The 23,930-nt window shown below is 42.9% G+C and overlaps 1 protein-coding gene across 5 annotated transcripts in view; it reads left to right on the top strand.

Moving 5' to 3' along the window:
• The first annotated feature begins 749 nt into the window (after positions 1-749).
• camsap2a (calmodulin regulated spectrin-associated protein family, member 2a) overlaps positions 750-23,930 on the top strand; it is a 249,257-nt gene continuing 226,076 nt past the window's right edge. For 2 of the 5 annotated variants that reach the window (XM_085968318.1, XM_085968308.1), the window contains exons 1-2: positions 750-1,363; positions 9,590-9,849. In XM_085968318.1, coding sequence (XP_085824444.1) covers positions 1,222-1,363; positions 9,590-9,849 — 402 coding nt within the window. In that variant the 5' untranslated portion in view covers positions 750-1,221. Of the gene's footprint in view, positions 1,364-9,589; positions 9,850-23,930 lie in introns of those variants that run through there. The other 3 variants (XM_085968338.1, XM_085968328.1, XM_085968347.1) reach the window with 2 other exon arrangements.

Below are 23,930 nucleotides of genomic sequence, written 5' to 3'. Positions count from 1 at the left end.
TAGTGCTTTAATGAATGACCCAGTGCTGTTTGCTCTATGATTCTCTACAGTGCCGCAGATGTGCGTGCGTTGTGGCAGCTGTGTATTATTTTACGTGATCCGCGGTCCTCGATGTTGGTGTTTGGCCGATTTCAAGCAAATTTACCGGAGGTGAAAAATCCAAAATCGTCAAAAAAAAATCAAATGTAATATAAGCAGTCTAAGAAAAAATGACACATACAATTTTCTCTTATGTATATATAGAAAGAACATATATCAGGAATGGATGGTTTCTGAAATTATTCCAGTCGTGAGAGTTTGTAAAAAAAAAAGTTGGGGGCTGGTGGTGGCTCAATAAAAGGACCAACCGAATGTATGTAATGCAAAAGGAATAAAACTGAAATGTGTTGCAGTTGATGCGTCTGTCGCTTATTTTGCATGGCTCTGGGTTTTCTTCCCACCCCATCCCCCCTCCAAAAAAAAGCATGTGATGAAAGGTAGCCCGAAATAAGAGCCCGGCAACGGCAAAAGGCAGAGATGAACGAGAGTTGCATTTGATCTTGTGCACTTGTGTGAAAGCTGGCACGGCGCTGATCACCAATAAAAGCTGCAGCCGGAGCGCGTGACCCTGGCGTGGGGGGACCGCGCATTGGGCCCGGGGGGAGTGGGGGAAGGAGTTGGCGGCGGCGGCGCGCATTAAAATCCATCTGACGGGAGCGCGCGTTGAAAGAGGCATTCTTGTAATTAACACAGGGGGGTGTTGGCGGGAGCGCGCATTGCGCGGGGCGGAGCCGGGGCGCAGTGGCGGCGGTTCCCGGTGCGGCGGAGGCAGCAGCAGCAGCCGCCCAGTGACAGGAGGCTGAGGATGGGAGCGGCCGAGGACAGGCAGCGGGAGCGGCGAGCCGGGGCTTGTTGTTACTGAGTGCTGGGTGAAGGAGACTCACTCGTACCTGCTGCTGCTGCTGCTGCGGCGGCGATGTGATGGGAGGCAGCCGGCCGCCGCAGGAGCAGCTCTCTTACCATTTTAGCAAAAAAAAAGAGGATCTTTTATAACACCAATCAATTGCCCACCACCACCACCTCAAGCTGCTTGATGATTATAAAAGGCACTCGAAGGAGCGAAGACTTTCCACGCTGCAAAGGATGCCATAGATCAGGGAAGGGGTTTTATTTGCCGCAAAGCCGATTTAAAGATTGCTGATCAGCAGGAGGGAGAGAGAGAGAAACCCACCCGCTTTTATTATGGGCGACGCGACGGAGCCGGGCAGGGAAATGAAGAAGACTTTCATTGTCCCGGCCATCAAAGCTTTCGATCATTATGATTTCTCCAGAGCCAAGATCGCCTGCAGCCTTTCGTGGTTGGTGGCGAAGGCATTCGGCACAGGTAGGCGGCGGAGCCCCCGGGCGATGGGATGGGAGGCGGGCATTTCCACACTCGATAGCGGGGAATGCAGCAGAGAGACAGACAACCAGCCGGCCGGCCCTCCCCTCCCTTCCCACGACGTCAACATCCCATAAACTACATGGCGTTTTGAGTGCCATCGGGCTTTCCTTCCCGCACCCCCCCCCCGCCTTCAAAAAATTCATTTTATTGCAATTAGGACGTTATTTTAATTTTATTGACATTTATCTATTTCTTCACTTGCTGGATCTGAATTCAGATGAAAGCACAGGACGTTTACTGGTTTGTTCCCCTTCCTCCCCCCTCCCCAGGAAAATTCCCAGTTGATCTTTTCCCATGTGTCTGTCATCATCCCTTGCCGTATTACTGGATTATATTAATGTGTGTTGCAGGGATGCGAGGCGTGTACTATACAGTATTTGTTTGTATTTGTACACATCAAACACCAAGCTACATGTCGTTTACATAATCTAGCTTCTAAAACGGATGTGGAATAATTAGGTTAGATGCTAAAATGTTACATTTTTATTGACCGCATTGCAATTATTTGTTTACTGTTGCCCTATGAGAATTTTGCTTAACAATTGATCAAGATTCAATCGTTTCAGCTATAGCTTTAACATGAATATGTGGAGTAGATTTATTTATGGATACGCATTTTTGCATCTGTGCTATTATACGTATGCAAGATGAGGTCAAGGAGAGGTGTAAGATCTGCAGTTAATAGTAGCCTCATCTGTAGGTTTATAGCAGACGGAGGGCAATGGGCCTGTTTACTTAGAACCGCTGTTTCTCTGCATTAACGACGCCAATTGGTTCTTTTAAAAAGTACAAGGCTCCATTATTTTGGAATTACAAGTGAAATAGAGGCAGAGAGCTGAACTATGGTGGTGAGTTACGGTGGTTCAGAGCTTGGTGAACATAATCACTTGTTTGATAGGTTGGTTGATAAGTCTTATCAATGCAGTACAGTGTGACACAGATGGATTATAAATGCCATGATATGATTCTTTCTTCCAGTCATAGTGTCAGCTGTGCTCAGTGGGTAACGCACTCGCCTCAGATGGTTGTGGGTTCAAGTCCCACTCCAGGGACTTGAGCACATAAATCTAAGCTGACACTCCAGTGCAGTGCTGAGGGAGTGCTGCACTGTCAGAGGTGCCGTCTTTTGGCTGAGACGTTAAACCGAGGCCCCGTCTGCGCTCTCAGGTGGACGTAAAAGATCCCATGGCACTATTTTGAAGAAGAGCAGGGGAGTTATCTCCGGTGTCTTGGCCAATATTTATCCCTCAATCAACATAACAAAAACAGATTATCTGGTCATTATCACATTCTCACATGTGAGAGCTTGCTGTGCGCAATTTGGCTGCCACGTTTCTCACATTACACTTCAAAACAGTACTTCATTGACTGTAAAGTGCTTTGAGATGTCCAGTGGTCATATATAAATGTAAGTCTTTTTTTATAGGTTTTTTGAAGCAGACTTGTATTTCATAGTGATACGAGAATTTACTTTGCCTTCAACAAACATTTGTCTGTGTGTGGGGGAGGGGAATTGTGAGGGCATAACAATGTGACACAAAGTTACAGTCTGTATAATGGGCAATACACAGTTATTTCCTGTTGATTTTGAATCCAGTACGGAAAAATGCCCCATTATACTTTTGCAGTTCACATGATTTTCTGAATCAGCCAAAAGATTGCAAATTTGTTGCAGTATATTTAGTTGTTTAAAAGATCAAATTAAGGAGCTTTGCTGTAATTATTGCTTTTCCCTTAATTTATAACAAAATGACTTCTCTTTTATAAATGTTAAAATGCAGCACAGTCTCTATATGTGATCTTTTATCTTTGCAATAGTTCTTTTATTGTGATTTAAAAATACATTATGAATTCTAACCAACTGACTTTTTGTTCTGGTTGGGAGTGAGTTGGATGTCACGGAATGGTTGACTTTGCCTTTGAAGCAGTAGTGATGAGCGATTATCAGGGGTGCTGGCTTGGTCTGTTCTGTTTTTGTTTTCAGTGCCAGACCCAGGGCTCGGGCTCAGAGGCATCGAGCCAAGTGCATATTCTCCGAACTCCTGTTGTGACGTGTTTACAGCGTGCTTGCTCAGAACTGATAAACTTTACAGAGACTTCCCTTTTAGCTGAGGTGATCTAAAGAGACTGATCCATTTGTTTTGCCTGTGTTGATTTTTCCAACAAACAGTAAACAAAAGGAACACATTTAGTAACATTTAGATAGGGGAATATCACCTTTTAATTGGTTGCCAATTTAAAATGTGTCTTTTTTTGCAAGATAGCATAAAGGTGGTAAAATTGGCATGTTTTGTTGTCACTATTGTAAAACATTCACCGGACACAAATAAAATAGGGTGATATTTTATTTTACTGTGTTAGTAGTTATGCCACCTTTTGTCATCTCATGTATTGCCACTTCCTGCTTTTTGACATTTTCTTTCAAAATTCCAATTCTTGTCAACAGATCACTTGGTCACATTTCAGGTCACTATATCATTTATTATCAGTTGTAGCCAGAGAAAACACTCTCCACTTCCTGCTAAGTGTGCAGTATAATTGAGTTCTTGATTCCTTTCACCTCTGGGGCCTAAGTTTGAATCTACCCTCACTGATGGGATGTTTCTGCTCTCTGTTAGCTCTAAAGGTCCGGTGTGAAATAAGTTTATGTATTCTCAGCCTAGATCCTAATCCTAGTCCACATACAACACAAAAATAACCACCTACCATTTGGTACAAATGGGCACTAAATCATCAGCCTCATTCATAGATGCTATAAAGATGACTGCTGTTGGAAAGATGTGTGCTTTTCTGGAGGTTAATGAAGAAAGAAGTAAAAAGTAAGTCAGATATTTAATATCTGTAGAATATATTTTGTTTTAGTTATTCATTGCTGCACCATGGAGACCCTCCATCTCCGCTAATCCCAGCTGAGTACACAGGCAGACCCAGGCAATTCTAATTTTCCCAGCTCGGATGCCTCTGGCTTGGCTTCCAGGCTCCCAGCTTCCACAAGAATAAATGGAGTTCCTCCAATATGCATTTTGGTTACCCTCTCATTCTTTAAGACACCCAATATACACTCCATAAGCTTAGTATTGATGCAAAGCCAAAACTGCTTTGCACTACCGCTAAACTTGTGGTGTGAATGCAAAGAAAAGAAAGAACTTGTAATTTTATAGCACCTTTCTCGACATCAGGATGTCCCAAAGCGCTTTGCAGCCAATGAAGTACCTTTTGAAGTGTAGTCATTGTTGCAATGTAGGGAAATGTGGCAGCTAATTGGCGCACAGCAAGGTCCCACAAACAGCAATGAGATAAATGACCAGATCACCTGTTTTAGTGATGTTGGTTGAGAGATAAATGTTGGCCAAAACACCGGGAGAACTCCCCTGCTGTTCTTCAAATAAGGTTTTTTACGTCCATCGGAGAGGGCCTATGTTGCCTTGGTCTCATTTAAAAGACAGCACCTCTGACAGTGCAGTACTCCTTCAGTAACTGCACTGATTATCAACTTACATTATTTGCTCAAGTCTCTGGAGTGGGGTTTGAAGGCACAACCTTCTGACTCCGAGATCAGGGTGCTACCACTGAGTCATAGCTGACACCTCCAATGAAGAGAGATTTCCCAACTAACTCATTTTTAAAACTTCAAATGGTGAAGTATTCTGTACTAAAAAAAATATTTTCCTTCTTAGCACATCATTAAAGTATATTGGAGGGAGCTTTATTCTCAAATGCATCTATGCTATACCTGATCAGTACCTGATGCTGAAATTTGGAACCAAACATAGCTTTCTATTCCTCAGCAGTGACATTTCTCCTCTTAATGAGTAAAAATTATATATTTATTTGAAAATGGCAACGTTCATTTGATTTTTTGGGGGGAACTCTTTCATCTTGATGGTTCCCCTGTCATAAAACTATCCTATTGGAAGTTATCCCTCATGTTCTTGCTTTTGATTTTCCAGCTCCAAAAGTAACACAAAAATATGTTGAGTTACTATTGCAGAAAGTTTTTCAGTATTTATTTCAAATGTATTTATTTAGTCAGATAATTCACAACCACCACACTGCAGCTGAAAAAAACTTGACTTTTCTTACCCAGCTGGAATAAATAAAATGCCAGATTAACCATTGTAGAGTGGAACAGGATATGAGAGCACCTACTTAGATTTCCACAGACTGGTTGGCAGGTTTAGTTTGCTCTACTTTTGAGTGCTTGGTTTCTTCCCGATGCTGAACGGAGGAAACAGCAGATGGCAGGTGTCCTCCCTGAGGAAGCGAGGGTACATTGGAGGCGAGAGTTGATGCCATGCAGATCTCATGGCCCCTTCTGGAGATCATGTTGGAGTTACCCGGATGGAACTATTACTTTAAATATGTCAGGAGAGTAAAACCAGAGAAAATAAATTAGGAAGGCCTCCTCACCCAAAAAATGATAAAAGCTTGGAATAATTTAGCAGGCAATGTAATTTAGGGCAAAAAAAACTTTTAGGGATGTTTAAAGTCCAGCTGGATGCTATAATGGGAGACTTGGAATACTGGAAGGATGAAGCTTAAATACACTAAATGACCTTTTCTCATCCATGACCTTTCTTATGCTGCCTGCCTGTTCTCTTAATTGCAACCGATGTGGTTCAGCAAAACTGTCAAGGATGGAGACAGACTCTGAGGAGGAAATGAAAAGATTTGCACTCTTTTTATATAAAAAAAAAAAAAAATAGGTTATTTAAAAATAGGGACATTAAAACTGAACATAGGTATTTAAAAGATTTAATGTATCCAATTAAAATAATGACATTCTGGATGAGTCTAGTTAATGGCAATTCTCTCTAAACCTCTTTGTCACAATACAGCTTATATGGAAGTCCGAAGAGTTTCAGCCCCATTTAAAGGTAAATTATTCCACAGATTATTATTTTATGGCTGAACTGAAATTAAAAGGTACTGCACAAGCTTAGTGGACCAGAGGCAAATTTAAATTGGAACATTATCTATCTGATGCAAATACCAAATTCATGAATGGGGAGGTGTGTAGCATGGGGGGAAAAAAGAACCGTATTTGAGGAACAGATAGGGCAGCTTTTAATGTGGCTTCAGTGTAGCTGCTGCATGATGGCAGTCATTTGTTCTGATGGTTTGTGTACCACTTCAATGTAATTATATTCCTCCATAATGTGGTGCTGCTGTAGTGTTAATTCTGAGTGTCGCTTCATCCTTACTGTATTTGTAAGCAAAGTGCACTCGGGTATGTGCAGTGTTTGCTTTAGATTACAAAGTGCATTACATACCAGTTCTTTTGATTGAAGAGCTAAGACTGACTGAAATGATTCTCAGAAGCTGAAAGTTTTCCATCCAGACCAATATGCAATGTTGTTCTGCAAAGTAAAGCAGTGAGCAATGTGGTTTAGATCAGTTGCTTTGACATAATTTGAAAATCTATTGTTTCTGAAAAACAACCATACATTCTGTTGAAATGAGACTTGCGAAGGATTCACCTATGTTCTTCCAATATAAATAGAATTGTGTTGTAAGTAGACATCATTTATCTCAAAAAGTGATGCACTAATTATATCCTTAGACCTTAGTTTGTGATTTTTTTTAAGATAGGCTTCACTAGTTTGGAGCCACTGACAGAAGCTGGGAGTAGGGATAGCATTAGCTCTTTTTGTACATTACTTCTTAAAAATTCGAGCTGGATTTAACCTTCCTCTCCAAAGAGTGAAACTTAATTCTGATTCAAGAAACTTTCAAACTTTCACTTGATTTCAGATTTTTACCATTCCTTATATTAAGTTTTTTTGTAGCATTATATTCCATTGTAATGCTCCACATAGGATGGTGAGTTCAATCATATTGTCTGCTTAATAACAAGAACCAAAGTCTGACATGTTTATCTCCTTTTATATAGATAGCATATGAGATCATAGCTTTTTATAAACTTGGGCATTGGGTATAAAAACAAAGATTATGGAATGTTAATTCTGTACAATGCATTGGTTAGGTCACAGTTGGAAAATTAGATCCAGTTTTGGGTGCCCTAATTTAGCAAGGATGTCAAAGCCACAGAGAAGGTGCAGAAGAGATTCACTGAGATGACAACAACAACATGTATTTATATAGTGCCTTTAACATAGTAAAATGTCCCAAGGTGCTTCACAGGAGTATTATAAGACAAAAAATTTGACACCGAGCCACATAAGGAGAAATTAGGGCAGGTGACCAAAATCTTGGTCAAAGAGGTAGGTTTTAAGGAATGTCTTAAAGGAGGAAAGAGAGGTAGTGAGGCGGAGAGGTTTAGACAGGGAATTCCAAAGCTTAGGGCCTAGGCAACAGAAGGCACGGCCACCAATGGTTGAGCGATTATAATCAGGGATGCTCAAGAGAGCAGAATTAGAGGAGCGCAGATATCTCGGGGGAGGGGGGGTTGTGGGGGCTGAAGGAGATTACAGAGATAGGAAGGGGCGAGGCCATGGAGGGATTTGAAAACAAGGATGAGAATTTTGAAATCGAGGCGTTGCTTAACCGGGAAACAATGTCGGTCAGCGAACACAGGGGTGATGGGTGAACGGGTCTTAGTGCGAGTTAGGACACGGGTAGCTGAGTTTTGGAGACCAGGGATGAGAGGCTTTAGTCAAAAGGAGGAACTGAAGGTTCCGAGAGGATCTAAGTGAGCTGTTAAAGATTATGAAGGGTTTTGACAATTAATAGGGAAAAATGTTTCCACTGGTCAGTGATTCAGTAACTAGAGGGCATAAATATAAGATCATCATCAAAAGAGTGGTTGGGAGTTTTTTTTTGTTTTATGCAGAGGATTGTTAGGATGTGGAATGCCGAATCAGAAACAGTGGTGGAAGCAGAATCTATCATCGCTTTTAAAAGGGAATTGGGTAAATTTGAACAAGAAAAATTTGGAAAGATAAATGGGGAGCGGGCAGGAGAATGGGACTGTGTGGTTAGCTCTTTCCGGAAGCTAGCACAGGCATAACGGGCTGAATGGCCTCTTTCTGTGCCGCATAATTCTATGCTGCTACTTTCAACTGACAATTTTTTTGGATTGTACAACATATTGAACTGATACTGGTAAATGGGTCTTTTTTTTTAAACACATTGGGGGGGAAATTTTGATTGCTTTGTGCCTCCCGTTAGTGTGCTAACGGGGCGCAAAGCAACTAGCGTCCGGGCGCGGTGCTGCCAACACCTCCCATGAAATTTAGCAGGAGGTTAGCGGCAGAGCTAACCGTTAGTGCCCTGTGGCGCAGCGCCATCAGCGATGGCATCATCGCCTTGCGCAGCTCCCTGCTCGTGCCCCGGCTGCGATCTTCGGTAGCGCCCCCCGACTTACCGCCGGACACTATGTCCGGCAGGGTCGGGGGGGCCTATCTGCGGCCAGGGCGGCACTATTTAAAGGCAAGGTGCCAGGTGGCCATTTTTGTTGCTGGCTGCTTGCCAGCACCTGCCTCCGCTGCCGTCCCCAGCCTCCTGAGCACCCCCATTCCGTGGAGTGTCGGCTGCGCTCCATGAGCCTGGCACTTCTCTTGAGTGCCGGGCTCTTTTGCCGACACTCCAATCCCCGGTGGCCCAGATGGGCCCCGGGTCGCGCTGTGCAAGGCCCCTCTCCTTTAAGAATGGGAGGAAGGCCTGCAATACCGCGACGTCACGTGGCGCTGTGGCATGTAGCACCACGATATTTCCTCGCAGCGCCCCAAGAGGGAGGCGTGGCGCGACCACTCAATTTCGGCTGCGGGGGTGCTAATTTTTCCGGAAAGTAGTGCCCCGGCGAAGTTAGCGCCCCAAGGGGGCGTGACTCAATTTTTCCCCCATTGAGTTTTTATGTGACCAATGCACGTTGGCACAATATCACTTTAGTATGATCCACAGATATCCAGCAGTCTAATACTGCACACACTATTATGGCTGCATAATAAAGTGCGCTGCCTCTGATAAAGTGCCTTTCATTATAACTTGGATTTCATAAATTTCTGAAGGGAGCATTAAAGAGAGGGCGAGGTGATTACTGTTTTCATTGTAGAGAGAAGGCTTTAACACATACTATAGAGAATACTGTGTTTTAACAATGAATAAAAATGTCTTTTGTTTGCAAAATAAAATGCTTTCCAGTTTTCTAGCATTATGCATGCACAACATTCTGATTTGATTGCTTTTTTGCTTTTTTTTTTTAAGACCATGTACCTGAGGAACTTAGAGAACCGTTTTACACAGACCAGTATGAACAGGAACACATTAAGCCACCTGTTGTCAACCTGCTTCTTTCTGCTGAACTGTACTGTCGTGCTGGGAGCCTGATCTTGAAGAGTGATGCTGCCAAACCACTGCTGGGCCACGATGCAGTTGTACAGGCTCTTGCACAGAAGGGTCTTTATGTCACAGAGCAGGAGAAACTAGTGACAGAGAGAGATCTTCGCAAGAAACCTGTTCAGATGGTGAGTGTTTGAAAGATATCAAATCGCTTTTGAGAAGCTACTGCAAAAATGAATTTTATCTTATACCCTTTAGCTTCTTTTACGATGCCTTGTACTTTAAGCTTTATATGAAACATATGGATACCATGTTTTTAAGCTACTAAATACTGTACAATGTGGAAACAATTTATTCCATAGGGATTACTATAATATTTATATTGTTTAGCATTTTGATAAATTTCTTGAGCAAAAAAGCTGATTTATTCATGTGCATGAATTGAGATTATATACATACTAGTTGTCTTATGCATTCTGAATTTAATTTAGCTTTAGTCTTGTATAGTTTAGGGGATCATTCAAATGCATACTTGACTTGTGACTGAGTTCCAGGTGTTCACGTGGGAATTGTGTGGTGGCAGTTTCCAGTTGTTTGCAGTGGTAAACAGGTTAAGGTTATATAGGATGCCCTAGAGTTAGTGTTTCTGTGTGTAAGTATGAGCTAAAGAAGCTTAGTTGTGAAAATACGTATTTCTAACTCTGTTACAGACACAGGGTATTTGTTCTTTTCATCCAAGGGTATGTGTGTTTTCTGTACTGATCCTGGCAGCCTCTGCTGTATGCTCCTGGTGTCCAGTCCTCTCTGGTTGGCAGAAGTCCAGAGATGAGGAATGGACGCACAAAGCATGAGTAACCAGCCTCACACTAATATAGGAAATATAGTAAAAGGTTTAACATATTCTTTGCTGGTAGTTATTAAGCTCATACCAGCATATAGGAAATACATACATATCTTTGCATTTTGCTACCTCATCCATTTTGGTCAGTTAGACATTGATTATGAAATTATGCTAACGTACAGATGCTTAATGTGTTGGTATGAAATTCCTTTCTCCATTGTTCTAACTGAGGTGTTAACCTGTTCATTTTAAATGGTTTACCATTTCAATTAAAATGGCGAAAAAAGGAATTTAATTGTATCCTATGCAGCAATTTCAAGGCTGTTCTGTGTCTTAAGTGCACTCGTGAGGGGGAGGGGAAGTGAAGACAAACTATGAAATAGCTAATGGCCAAGATAAGGTATGGTGTTGATAAATGAAGGGCTGTGGATGTGTCGGAACCTGAACATGTTATGTTGATTACTGTCGTCAGACAAGGTTGAAAAATGGTTGAGAGTTTTACTGATCCCTTTAGTGTACAGTAGCTGTATAAGTAACCGTGTAATAAGGTATTATTGTTTATCTTTCGATTGGTTTTTAAAGTTTCAGCCTGTGGAAGGAACACAAATTGATTCTTTGTTAATGGCTCTGCTGCAATCTAAGACTGCTTTGTCAGAAACATACAATGCTAAAAACTTCAATCTCATACTTTGTCTTGCAGTTAATGATGGTATCAGTGTTCATGAAATTGTTCAGTCCTTGGCGTAATGATGTGGTGACAGAGTGGACGTTAGAGAGGCTGCGGCTCATGAAAATTGCATCTTCTGACGCATAAAGGGATTAGCATTGCATTTGCTTGATTGATTCTTAATATCATTGACTGCAATATACAGCAATAACATAGTTTTCCATAGTGTTTGCTTCTCACTGATGATCATGTACTTTGGCTAAACATTCAAGACTTGAAAGTAGAAATTGCTGGTGGCATTATTAGCAGCTGAAGGCTTAAGACATTTGGATGATATTCTTTTGTCCGTTATTTTAGCTAATGTGTTGATGCTAGTGTTAAATTAGCAAAGAAATCTCATATGAACAAATTAAGTGTTTTTCCGTTAATTTGGCCAACAGTAACTTCTAGACTTTTGTAACTTGCAAAAGATGCTGAAACTTTCAGACCCCGGGGATCAGCTGCGACTGCTCTTGGTGAAATAGGGAACAAAACTGAAGCTGGTGTGCGCGTGATTGCTGGTGCAAATCCACCACATGCTTCAGTTTCTTACAGGGATGGCAAGAGCTAAAGAGAAACTCTTGGGTGAGAGAACACGTTCAGATCTCTCCCGCATGCTGCTGGTTAGAAATGACCGCACTGTACATCCAAATACAGAAAGGCAGGGGTAATTCTATAATCCTTAGTAAAGAAGGTTCAACTATCAGGTGAAAAATAACAGATAGTCTAAAGTTCAATAGTAGTTGCTTTAGTAGACTCGTCTCAGTAACTGGTCTTCAGAATCAGAAGTGAATTATTTTCATTGAAGAAGCAAAGGATGAGAGGACATGATCCCAATCTTTAAAATGCAGAGACCAGTGAACCAGCAAGCCTACATTTCGTTGTACTGCACTTGTGCACCAACAATGACAATAAAAGTTGATTTGATTTGATTTGATTGAGTATGATGAAATCAGGCTATCTATCTTGGACTGTGTGGAGAGCATTACAAGATGCGAGTACAAAGGGAATCAGACTTGAGTGAGACTCAGTATTGCAAGATAGCATGTTTGTAAAGGAATCTCTGTAGTGAAGACCATTATCTGAACTGAACACCGCTTTAATTCGTGTACTTAAAATTGGAATTATCAGATAATTTGAATGAAGTAACTTTGAATTAAGAGAAGTAGTCCGTATAACACAGTAGCACTGTAAACTGTGGTGTTTAAGTTGCACTCTGTCATGCCTTTTATGTCCTTGAAACATAAGGAATGACTTTAACAGAAGATAAGTTCTTTTGAGCTGCAAAAACTTACTTTCTTGGCTGTCTTCTGGTTCACTCCACTGTGTTGCTGGGTTGGCCTGGCGGGCAACTCACTGGTGCTTCCTGCTTAGTCTGCCGAGTTAAAATTGCAGTCGGGCCCCGTTAACATAATTGGACCCAACATGCACATGTTAAAAAGGACCTCACCGACTTTGAGCAGTGCCCTTGTCGTCTGCTCAAAAGAGCAGGTTAAAATTCAAACCAGTCAGCTCCAGGGCAATTTTAAGATCTTTTGAGCTGCAATACTATTCAATTTCCCTTAACATGGTGACATTACAGCTTTGAGTTAGCATGAGGTCTGTCAGTTCATTCTGTGGAAAAATGCCTCGACTGCCTCTGAACTGTATGTATGCTGCGTGAACTGCTGGCAAGTTTGAAAGTGGCTCTGTACCACAGTGTTACAAATGATGATAAATTGACATGGTACTTTCATTGGTGATGGACCTTAATAAGCAGAAGTGTCATATTATAGCCTAAAGTAAGAAAATGTACTTTCTGCACATTTGAAATTAAATAAACATAATCTTTATAAACATTGTCGTCAGGCAGCTGGAATGTCACTAGAGGTAAAACTCCTGTGTTGATTGGAAGTGTTTGGAATAGAACAGATTTATGATTGCTATAGATCTTTGAGAATATTTACCGTAAATCATAATTAAATAATCTCTCTTTTTAAAAGTGTCTAATTTATAAAATACTGTACAACTGATCAGCGAGCTGAGGTTGAAAAGGGGAATCCTGTCAGTATAGCATCCATGAACAACTTTTTTTTAATTCATTCTTGGGATGTGAGCATCGCTTGCAAGGCCAGCATTTATTGTCGATTCCCCCACTGCAGTCCATGTGGTGAAGGTACTCCCACAGTGCTATTAGGAAGGGAGTTCCAGGATTTTGACCCAGTGACGATGAATGAATGCCATTATATGTCCAAGCCGGGAAGGTATGTGACTTGGAGGGGAACTTGGAGGTGATGGTGTTTCCATGCACCTGCTGCCTTGTCCTTCTAGGTGGTAGAGGTCGCGGGGTTGGGAGGTGCTGCCAAAGAAGCCTTGGCGAGTTGCTGCAGTGCATCCTGTAGGTTGTACACACTGCAGTCACAGAGCGCCAGTGATGGAGGGAGTGGATGTTTAAGGTGGTGGATGGGCTGCCGATCAAGCGGACTGCTTTGTCCTGGATGGTGTTGAACTGGGGGCAGTAATGAGTTATGTTGTCTATTCACCTCTGGGACCTGAGCTTGAATTCCGTCCAGTTCCTGGTGGGCATGAGTCCACAGTATATAATTGCCAGTAATTTGGCACTAATTCCGCCAGACTCATGCAGAAGGGCTACAGAAATGGCAGTAGGGAAAGAAAACGTGACAGTAGCAAGGACATTTTTCTTTAAACTGTGAAAATGTTCCTTCTTAAACCTCTTCTGGCCTTGATCTACTTTGCCGCAAGGTTGGCTTGGCGGGGAAACTCGCTGACACTTCCCGCTCAGGCCACCGAGTTAAAATTGCAGTCGGGTTCTGATGATGTCATCAGATTCGCCATGTATATGTTAAAAAGGATCCCGCCGGCTTTGGGCCTTGCAGCCTGTTCAGGAGAGAGCAGGTGAATTTCCAAACCTTGGGGCTCCAAGGTGAGTAAGTAACCTGCGCGATTTTAACTGTCCACACCTCCAGTTTCCGCCAGTGGGTAGGGTTGAAATCATCCCCCTGACTTGTAATATTTTACAAATTTTAAAATACCACCCTGTGTTATTTAAAATACTCACCCCATAGTGTTAAAATATTTACCATCTAATATTAGAAATACTCAGCCATATTCTTAGAATATTCTCCCTGTAATACTAAAATATTCTCCCTGTAATCCTAAAATAGTCACCCTGCAATACTAAAATACCCACCTTGTACTGTTGAAAATACTGACCCCATAGTGTTAAAATAATGACTATAATTGTATTAAAATTACTCACCTTGTATTATTAAAATATTTGTCTAGTATAATTGAATGCAAAAATAAGAGATTTTCCCCCAACAAACTAATTGTAGCCTCTATGTGAAACAATATGTAATTTTGTTTTTTTGCTTCCAGAACATCCTTCCCTTTAGCCAATTCACAGAATCACAGAAACCCCACAGTGCAGATAGAGGCCATTTCGGCCCATCGAGCCTGCACCGACACATATCCCACTCGATCCCCATAACCCCTACACCAGCACATATCCCACCCTATCCCCGTAACCCCACGTATTTAATCCCCCTAACACTAAGGGTCAATTTATCATAGCCAATCAACCTAACCTGCACATCTTTGGACTGTGGGAGGAAACCGGAGCACCCGGAGAAAACCCACGCAAACACGGGGAGGATGTGCAAACTCCACACAAACAGTCACCCGAGGCCGGATTCGAACCCGGGTCTCTGGCGCTGTGAGGCAACAGTGCTAACCACTATGCCACCGTGCTGCAATTGTATATCATTATCCCTGGAATGGAAGAAGTTTCACTATAAATCTAACCCACACCTGGTGCTGAATACTGACATCTCGCATTAAGTAGTAAAAGTTACCAGTAATTAGGAACAAATAAAATAATTTTTATTATCCACATTCATCCTGTTCCCTCCAGCTAAACATTGGATGACCTTCCATCCTGCATCCTCCGAAAACTTCAGCTCATCTGAAACTCTGCTGCACGTATCTTATCCTGGATCAAATCCCACTCGCCTATCATCCCTGTCCTTGCTGATCTCCATTGGCTCCCAGTCCCCCAGTGCCTCAAAATTATCATTCTCATTCTCGTGTTTAAAACCCCCATTTATATCTCCGTAAACTCCTCCAGCCCTATAACCCTCGCCGCCGGAAGAATCCATTCCTCTGACTCTGGTCTCTTTTTGCACCCCCCCACCCCCTTTACCCCACCATTGACGGCCGTGCCTTTAGCTGCCTAGCCCACATGCTCTGGAATTCTCTCCCTAAACTTTGCACCTCCGTCTCTTAATTTTTTTTGTGGTTATAGTTTCTAGTGCTAGTAACCAAGGGCCCTTGAGTATATCATTTAATTGGTGGTAATTGATTTGATTTAAGTTAATTTAAATTAATTGAAAGGTAAGTCATGGCAGGACAACTCGGTGCCGTGGAATACTCCTCCTGCACTATGTGGGAAATCAGGGACACTTCCTGTGTCTCTGATGACCATGTGTGCGGGAAGTGTATCCAGCTGCAGCTACTGGCAGACCACATTGCGGTGCTGGAACTGCAAATGGATACATACTGGAGCATTCGCGATGCTGAGGACGTCGTGGATAGCACGTTTAGGGGGTTGGTCACACCGCAGGTAAAGGCTGCACAGGCAGGAAGGGAATGGGTGACCGCCAGGCAGAGTAGTAGGCGCAGGCAGGTAGTGCAGGGGTCCCCTGTAGCCACCCCCCTCTGAAACAGATATACCGCTTTGGATATTGTTGGGGGGGGGTGGCTTATTTTGGGGAAGACAGCAGCAGCCAACTTCCTGGCACCATGGGTGGTTCTGCTGCACAGGACAGGAGGAAAACGAGTGGGAGAGCTATAGTAATAGGGGATTCTATTGTAAGGGGAATAGATAGGCGTTTCTGCGGCCGCAAGCAAGACTCCAGGATGGTATGTTGCCTCTCTGGTGCAAGGGTCAAGGATGTCTCGGAGCAGCTGCTGAGCATTCTGGAGGGGAAGGGTGAACAGCCAGTTGTCGTGGTGCATATAGGTACCAACAATATAAGTAAAAACCGGGACGAGGTCCTAAAAGCTGAATATAGGGAGTTAGGAGGTAAATTAAAAAAATAGGACCTCAAAGGTAGTAATCTCAGAATTGCTACCAGTGCCACGTGCTAGTCAGAGTAGAAATAGAAGGATATTTCAGATGAATACGTGGCTAGAGGAACGGTGCAAGGGGGAGAGATTCAAATTCCTGGGACATTGGAACCGGTTCTGAGGGAGGTGGGACCAGTACAAACTGGACGGTTTGCACCTGGGCAGGACCGGGAGTGATGTCCTAGGGGGAGTGTTTGCTAGTGCTGTTGGGGAGGGTGTAAACTAAAATGGCAGGGGGTTGGGAACCTGTGCTGGGAGACAGAGGAAAGGGAAACAAGGATAGAAGCAAAAGACAGGAAGGAGAAAAGTAAAAGTGGCAGGCAGAGAAGTCAAGGGTTTAAATGAAAATAACATTTCTAAATGGTCTAAGAGTGTTAAAAAAAAAAACAAGCCTGAAGACTTTGTGTCTTAATGCGAGGAGCATTCGTAATAAGGTGGTTGAATTAGCTGCGCAAATAGATGTAAATGGATATGATATGATTGGGATTACGGAAACATGGTTCCAGGGTGACCAAGGCTGGGAACTCAACATCCAGGGGTATTCAATATTCAGGAAAGACAGGCGAAAAGGAAGTGGGGTAGCATTGCTGGTTAAAGAGGGGATTAACACAACAGTAAGGTAGGATATTAGCTCTGATGATGTGGAATCTGTATGGGTAGAGCTGAGAAATACCAAGGGGCAGACAATGTTAGTGGGAGTTGTATACAGACGCCCAAACAGTAATGCCGAGTTTGGGGATGGCATTAAACGGGAAATTAGAGATGCGTGCAATAAGGGCACAGCAGTTATCATCGGTGACTTTAATCTACATATAGATTGAGCTAACCAAATTAGTAACAATACTGTGGAGGAGGAATTCCTGGAGTGTATATGGGATGGTTTCCTGGACCAATATGTCGAGGAACCAACTAGAGATCAGGCCATCTTAGACTGGGTATTATGTAATGATAAAGGATTAATTAGCAATGTTGTTGTGCGAGACCCCTTGGGTCGGAGCGATCATAATATGCTAGAATCCTTCATTAAGATGGAGAGTGAAGTATTTGACTCAGACGAGGGTCCTCAATTTAAATAAAGGAAACTATGATGGTATGAGGCGCGAGATGGGTAGGATGGATTGGGGAATGTTACTTAAAGGGTTGACGTTGGATAGGCAATGGCAAACATTTAAAGATCGCATGGATGAACTACAGAATTTGTTCATCCCTGTTTGGCATAAAAATAAAACAAAAAAGGTGACTCAACTGTGGCTAACAAGGGAAATTAGGGATAGCAATAGATCCAAGGAGAGGACATATAAATTGGCCAGAAAAAGCAGCAAACCTGAGGCTTGGGAGCAGTTTAGGATTCAGCAAAGGAGGACAAAGGAATTAAATAAGAGGGGGAAAATAGAGTATGAGAGTAAGCTTGCAGGCAACATAAAAACTGACTATAAAAGCTTCTATAGATATGTGAAGAGAATAAGATTGGTGAAGTCAAGCGTAGGTCCCTTGCAATCAGAATCAGGCGTATTTATAATGGGGAACAAAGAAATGGCAGACCAATTAAATATATACTTTGGTTCTGTCTTCACAAAGGAGGACATAAATAACCTCCCAGAGATATCGGGGAACATAGGGTCTAATGAGAGGGAGGAACTGAATGAAATCAGTATTTGTAGGGAAATGGTGTTAAGGAAATTGATGGGATTGAAGGCCGATAAATCCCCAGGGCCTGATAATCTACATCCTAGGGTACTTAAGGAAGTGGCCCTAGCAATAGCAGATGCATTGCTGGTCATCTTCCAAAATTCTATAGATTCTGGAACAGTTCCCATGGATTGGAGGGTAGCTAATGTTACCCCACTATTCAAAAAAGGTGGTAGAGAGAAAACGGGGAATTATAGATCGGTAAGCCTGACATGGGTAGTGGGGAAAATGCTAGAGTCCATTATAAAAGATGTAATAGCAGAGCACTTGGAAAACAGTGACAGGATCGGACAAAGTCAACATGGATTTACAAAAGGTAAATTGTGCTTGACTAATCTACTGGAATTTTTTGAGGATGTAACTGGTAGAATAGATAAACATAGAAACATAGAAGATAGGAGCAGGAGTAGGCCATTCGGCCCCTCGAGCCTGCTCTGCCATTCAATGAGATCATGGCTGATCATCCAAATTCAGTACCCGGTCCCTGCCTTCTCCCCATATCCCTTGACCCCTTCAGCCCCAAGAAACATATCCAACTCCTTCTTGAATATATTTAATGAACTGGCCTCCACCGCCCTCTGTGGCAGAGAATTCCACAGGTTCACCACTCTCTGGGTGAAGAAATTCCTCCTCATTTCAGTCCTAAATGACTTACCCCTTATCCTTAGACTATGACCCCTGGTTCTGGACTCCCCGGCCATCAGAAACATCCTTCCTGCATCTAGTCTGTCCAGGCCTGACAGAATTTTATAGGTTTCGATGAGATCCCCTCTCAATCTTCTAAACTCCAGTGAGTATAAGCCCAATCGACACAATCTCTCCTCATACGTCATTCCTGCCATCCCAGGTATCAGCCTGGTGAATCTTCGCTGCACTCCTTCCATGGCAAGAACGTCCTTCCTCAGATAAGGCGACCAAAACTGCACACAATACTCAAGGTGCGGTCTCACCAAGGCCCTGTACAACTGCAGCAAGACATCCTTGTTCCTGTACTCGAACCCTCTTGCTATGAAGGCCAACATACCATTTGCCTTCTTAACCGCCTGCTGCACCTGCATGCTTACCTTCGGCGACTGGTGCACAAGAACACCCAGGTCTCGTTGCACTTCCCCTTCTCCCAATCTATTGCCATTCAAATAATAATATGCCTTCCTGTTTTTGCCTCCAAAGTGGATAACCTCACATTTATCCACATTATAGTGCATTTGCCATATTTCTGCCCAATCACCCAACCTGTCCAAATCGTACTGGAGTTTCACGACATCCTCCTCACAGCATACCCTCCCACCCATCTTTGTGTCGTCTGCAAATTTGGAGATATTACATCCAATTCCCTCGTCCAGATCATTAATATATGTTGTGAACAGCTGGGGTCCTAGGACCGATCCTTGCGGTGCCCCACTAGTCACTGCCTGCCACTCGGAAAACGACCTGCTTATTCCAACTCTTTGCTTTCTATCCGCCAACCAGTTCTCAATCCAAGTCAATACCTTGCCCCCAATCCCATGTGCCTTAATTTTGCACGCTAATCTCTTATGCAGGAACTTATCGAAAGCCTTCTGAAAGTCCAAATACACCACATCCACCGGTTCTCCCTTATCTATTTTACCAGTTACATCCTCAAAAAATTCCAGTAGATTAGTCAAGCGCAATTTACCTTTTGTAAATCCATGTTGACTTTGTCCGATCCTGTCACTGTTTTCCAAGTGCTCTGCTATTACATCTTTTATAATGGGCTCTAGCATTTTCCCCACTACCGATGTCAGGCTTACCGGTCTATAATTCCCCACTTTTTCTCTACCACCTTTTCTGAATAGTGGGGTAACATTAGCTACCCTCCAATCCATGGGTACTGTTCCAGAGTCTATCGAGTTGTGGAAGATGACCAGCAATGCATCTACTATTTCTAGGGCCACTTCCTTAAGTACCCTAGGATGAAGATTATCAGGCCCTGGGGATTTATCGGCCTTCAGTCCCATCAATTTTCCGAACACCATTTCCCTACAAATACTGATTTCTTTCAGTTCCACCCTTTCATCAGACCCTATGTTCCCCGGCATCTCTGGGAGGTTATTTGTGTCCTCTTTAGTTGGTCCGCCATTTCTTTGTTCCCCATTATAAATTCCCCTGATTCTGACTGCAAGGGACCTACGCTTGACTTGACTTCAATCTTTTTCTCTTCACATATCTATAAAAGCTTTTACAGTCAGTTTTTATGTTCCCTGCCAGTTTACTCTCATATTCTATTTTCCCCTTCTTAATTAATCCCTTTGTCCTCCTTTGTTGAATCCTAAACTGCTCCCAATCCTCAGGATTATTGCTTCTTCTGGCCAATTTATACGTCCTCTCCTTGGATCTTATGCTATCCTTAATTTCCCTTGTTAGCCACGGTTGAGTCACCTTTTTTGTTTTATTTTTATGCCAAACTGGGATGAACAAATTCTGTAGTTCATCCATTCGGTCTTTGAATGTTTGCCATTGCCTATCCACCGTCAACCCTTTGAGTGACATTCCCCAATCAATCCTACCCAACTCGCTCCTCAGACCATCGTAGTTTCCTTTATTTAAATTGAGGACCCTGGTCTCTGAGTCAACTACTTCATTCTCCATCTTAATGAAGAATTCGATCATATTATGATCGCTCCGACCCAAGGGGCCTCGTACAATAAGATTGCTAATTAATCCTTTCTCGTTACATAATACCCAGTCTAAGATGGCCTGATCTCTGGTTGGTTCCTCGACATATTGGTCCAGGAAACCATCCCGTAAACACTCCAGGAATTCCTCCTCCACAGTATTGTTACTAATTTGGTTAGCCCAATCTGTATGTAGATTAAAGTCACACATGATGACTGCTGTGCCCTTATTGAATGCTTCTTTAATTTCCCTTTTTAATGCCATCCCCAACCTCTGCCTTACTGTTTGGAGGTCTATATACCACTCCCACCAATGTTTTCTGCCCCTTAGTATTTCTCAATTCTACCCATACAGATTCCACATCATCAGAGCTAATATCCTTCCTTACAGTTGTGTTAATCCCTTCTTTAACCAGTAATGCTACCCCACCTCCCTTTTTTGCCTATCTTTCCTGAATATTGAATACCCCTGGATGCTGAGTTCCCAGCCTTGGCCATCCTTGAGCCACGTTTCCGTAATCTCAACCAAATCATATTCGTTTACCTCCATTTGCGCAGCCAATTCATCCACCTTATTACGAAGGGAGATAAGGGAGAACCAGTGGATGTGGTGTATTTGGACTTTCAGAAGGCTTTCGATCAGGTCCCGCATAAGAGATTAGCGTGTAAAGTTAAAGCACATGGAATTGGGGGCAAGTTACTGACGTGGATAGACAACTGGCTGGCGGACAGGAAGCAAAGAATTGGAATAAACGGGTCTTTTTCCGAGTGGCAGGCAGTGACTAGTGGGGTACCGCAGGGATCGGTGCTAGGACCCCAGCTATTCACAATATATATTAATGATCTAGACGAGGGAACTAGATGTAATATCTCCAAGTTTGCAGATGACACAAAGCTGGGTGGGCGTGTGTGTTGTGAGGAGGATGCCGAGAAACCGCAGTATGATTTGGACAGGTTGGGTGATTGGGCAGATGTATGGCAGATGCAGTATAATGTGGATAAATGCGAGGTTATCCACTTTGGTGGCAAAAACAGGAAGGCAGATTATTATCTGAACGGCAATAGATTGGGAGAAGGGGAAGTGCAACGAGACCTGGGTGTCCTTGTGCACCAATCGCTGAAGGTAAGCATGCAGGTGCAGCAGGCGGTTAAGAAGGCAAATGATATGTTGGCCTTCGTAGCGAGACGATTCGAGTACAGGAACAAGGATGTCTTGCTGCAGTTGTACAGGGCCTTGGTGAGACCACGTCTTTAGTATTGTGTGCAGTTTTGGTCGCCTTATCTGAGGAAGGACGTTCTTGCCATGGAGGGAGTGCAGCGAAGATTCACCAGACTGATACCTGGGATGGCAGGAATGACGTATGAGGAGAGATTGGGTCGATTGGGCTTATACTTGCTGGAGTTTAGAAGAATGAGAGGGGATCTCATCGAAACTTATAAAATTCTAACAGGACTAGATGCAGGAAGGATGTTCGCGATGGTGGGGGAGTCCAGAACCAGGGGTCACAGTCTAAAGATAAGGCGTAAGCCATTTAGGACTGAAATGAGGAGAAATTTCTTCACCCAGAGGGTGGTGAACCTGTGGAATTCTGTGCCACAGAGGGCAGTGGAGGCCAGGTCATTAAATATATTCAAGAAGGAGTTGGATATATTTCTTAAGGCTAAAGGGATCAAGGGATGTGGGGAGAAGGCAGGGACAGGGTACTGAGTTTGGATGATCAGCCATGATCGCATTGAATGGCGGAGCAGGCTCGAGGGGCCGAATGGCCTACTCCTGCTCCTATCTTCTATGTTTCTTCTATGTTTTAAAACCTCGTGCTTCAGCCCAGCTTTTGGTCACTCCTCCTTTGGCTTTTTTTGATTCCTCCTCTGTGAAGTGCTTTGGGACATTTTCCTATGTTAATGCTGCTATGTAATTGCAACTTGTTGCACAAATTAACTTGTCTTCTTTCACTCCGATATTACAGTTATTAAATTTTAATAGATGCAGCCAAAAAAGAACAAAAAAGTCAGTAATAAATTGCTCCACAAAAAAACAGCTAAATTGTAGTTTCAAAATTGTAGAGCAATTTCACAGTTTTTTGAACAGCTAATTTCCATCATAAATATATGTTTTTGCTAAAGGATCAGAAATAAATGAGATGCAGTCACTACTAAACAGCAGGATACAGAATATGTCAACTCAGGAAATTTCAAGGGAATCTTTTTGGAACCCACAGCAGAAATATTAATTTTAGTCATCCACAAACCTAGTGAAAATCAAAAGGGTTATCCTTCATTCTCCTGGCTCTCTGATCATTCTAAATATTGCTTTCCTTTTAAAAAGAAAATAACTTCACCCTCCAGACATCTCAAAGTAAGGAACTATAAGAAATCTCAAAACGTACTAGGTTGTGTGTACAGGTTGTGAAGAAGACATCTTTTGCATATTCTGAAGAGCTTGGAATGCACATCAATTTTTTAAAAAATTCATTCTTGGAATGTGGGCATTGCTGGCAAGGCTGGCATTTATTGCCCATCTCTAATTGCCCTTGAGAAGATGATGGTGGGCCGCCTTCTCGAACTGGTGCAGTCCGTGTGGTGAAGGTGCTCCCACAGTGCTGTTACGTGCAGAGTTCCAGGATTTTCATTTAGTGACGATGAAGGAACGGCGATATATGTCCAAGTCCGGATGGTATGTGACTTGGAGAGGAACTTGGAGATTATGGTATCATAGTATCTATGTAACAAAGTATGATACAACACAGAAAGAGGCAGTTCAGCCCATTGTGCCTGAGCCAGCTCCTTGGTACAGCTGTCCAATTAGTCCCACTTTCCTGCTCTTTCCTCATGGCCCTGTAATTTTTTTTCCTTCAAGTATTTATCCCATTTCCTTTTGAAAGTTACCATTGAATCTGCTCCCACCACCCTTTCAAGCAGTGCATTCCAGATCGCAACATCTCTCTGCATAAAAAATAATGGCCCAGAAATTCGGGTCTCCACGGGTGAGTACGAACAGTGTACTCGCCCGTAGGCCCAATGGAAGTGCCGGTTTTCTGCATGCACTGTGCTTGCGCGGGAAACCGGCACTTCCGTTCCCCTGAAAGCAGGGATTCAGAGGTTGAACGTGTGCGCGGGGGAGGCTGCGCGTGCATATCGAACTTCGTTTTTTTTTTACAGGTTTTCCCGGGAAGGTAAGTCTGCAGAAGTTAGACATGTAAAAAGCAGGCGTAAGGCCTGCCTTTTACAAGGTAAGTGGTGAATTAATTAAAATTAAAACATTTTTTC

The sequence above is a fragment of the Somniosus microcephalus genome, chromosome 2 (assembly GCF_052327205.1).
Source record: "Somniosus microcephalus isolate GS21.2 chromosome 2, FLI_Smic_1.0, whole genome shotgun sequence".
Taxonomy (NCBI): Eukaryota; Metazoa; Chordata; class Chondrichthyes; order Squaliformes; family Somniosidae; genus Somniosus; species Somniosus microcephalus.
This window is presented reverse-complemented; position numbering and strand designations above follow the sequence as displayed.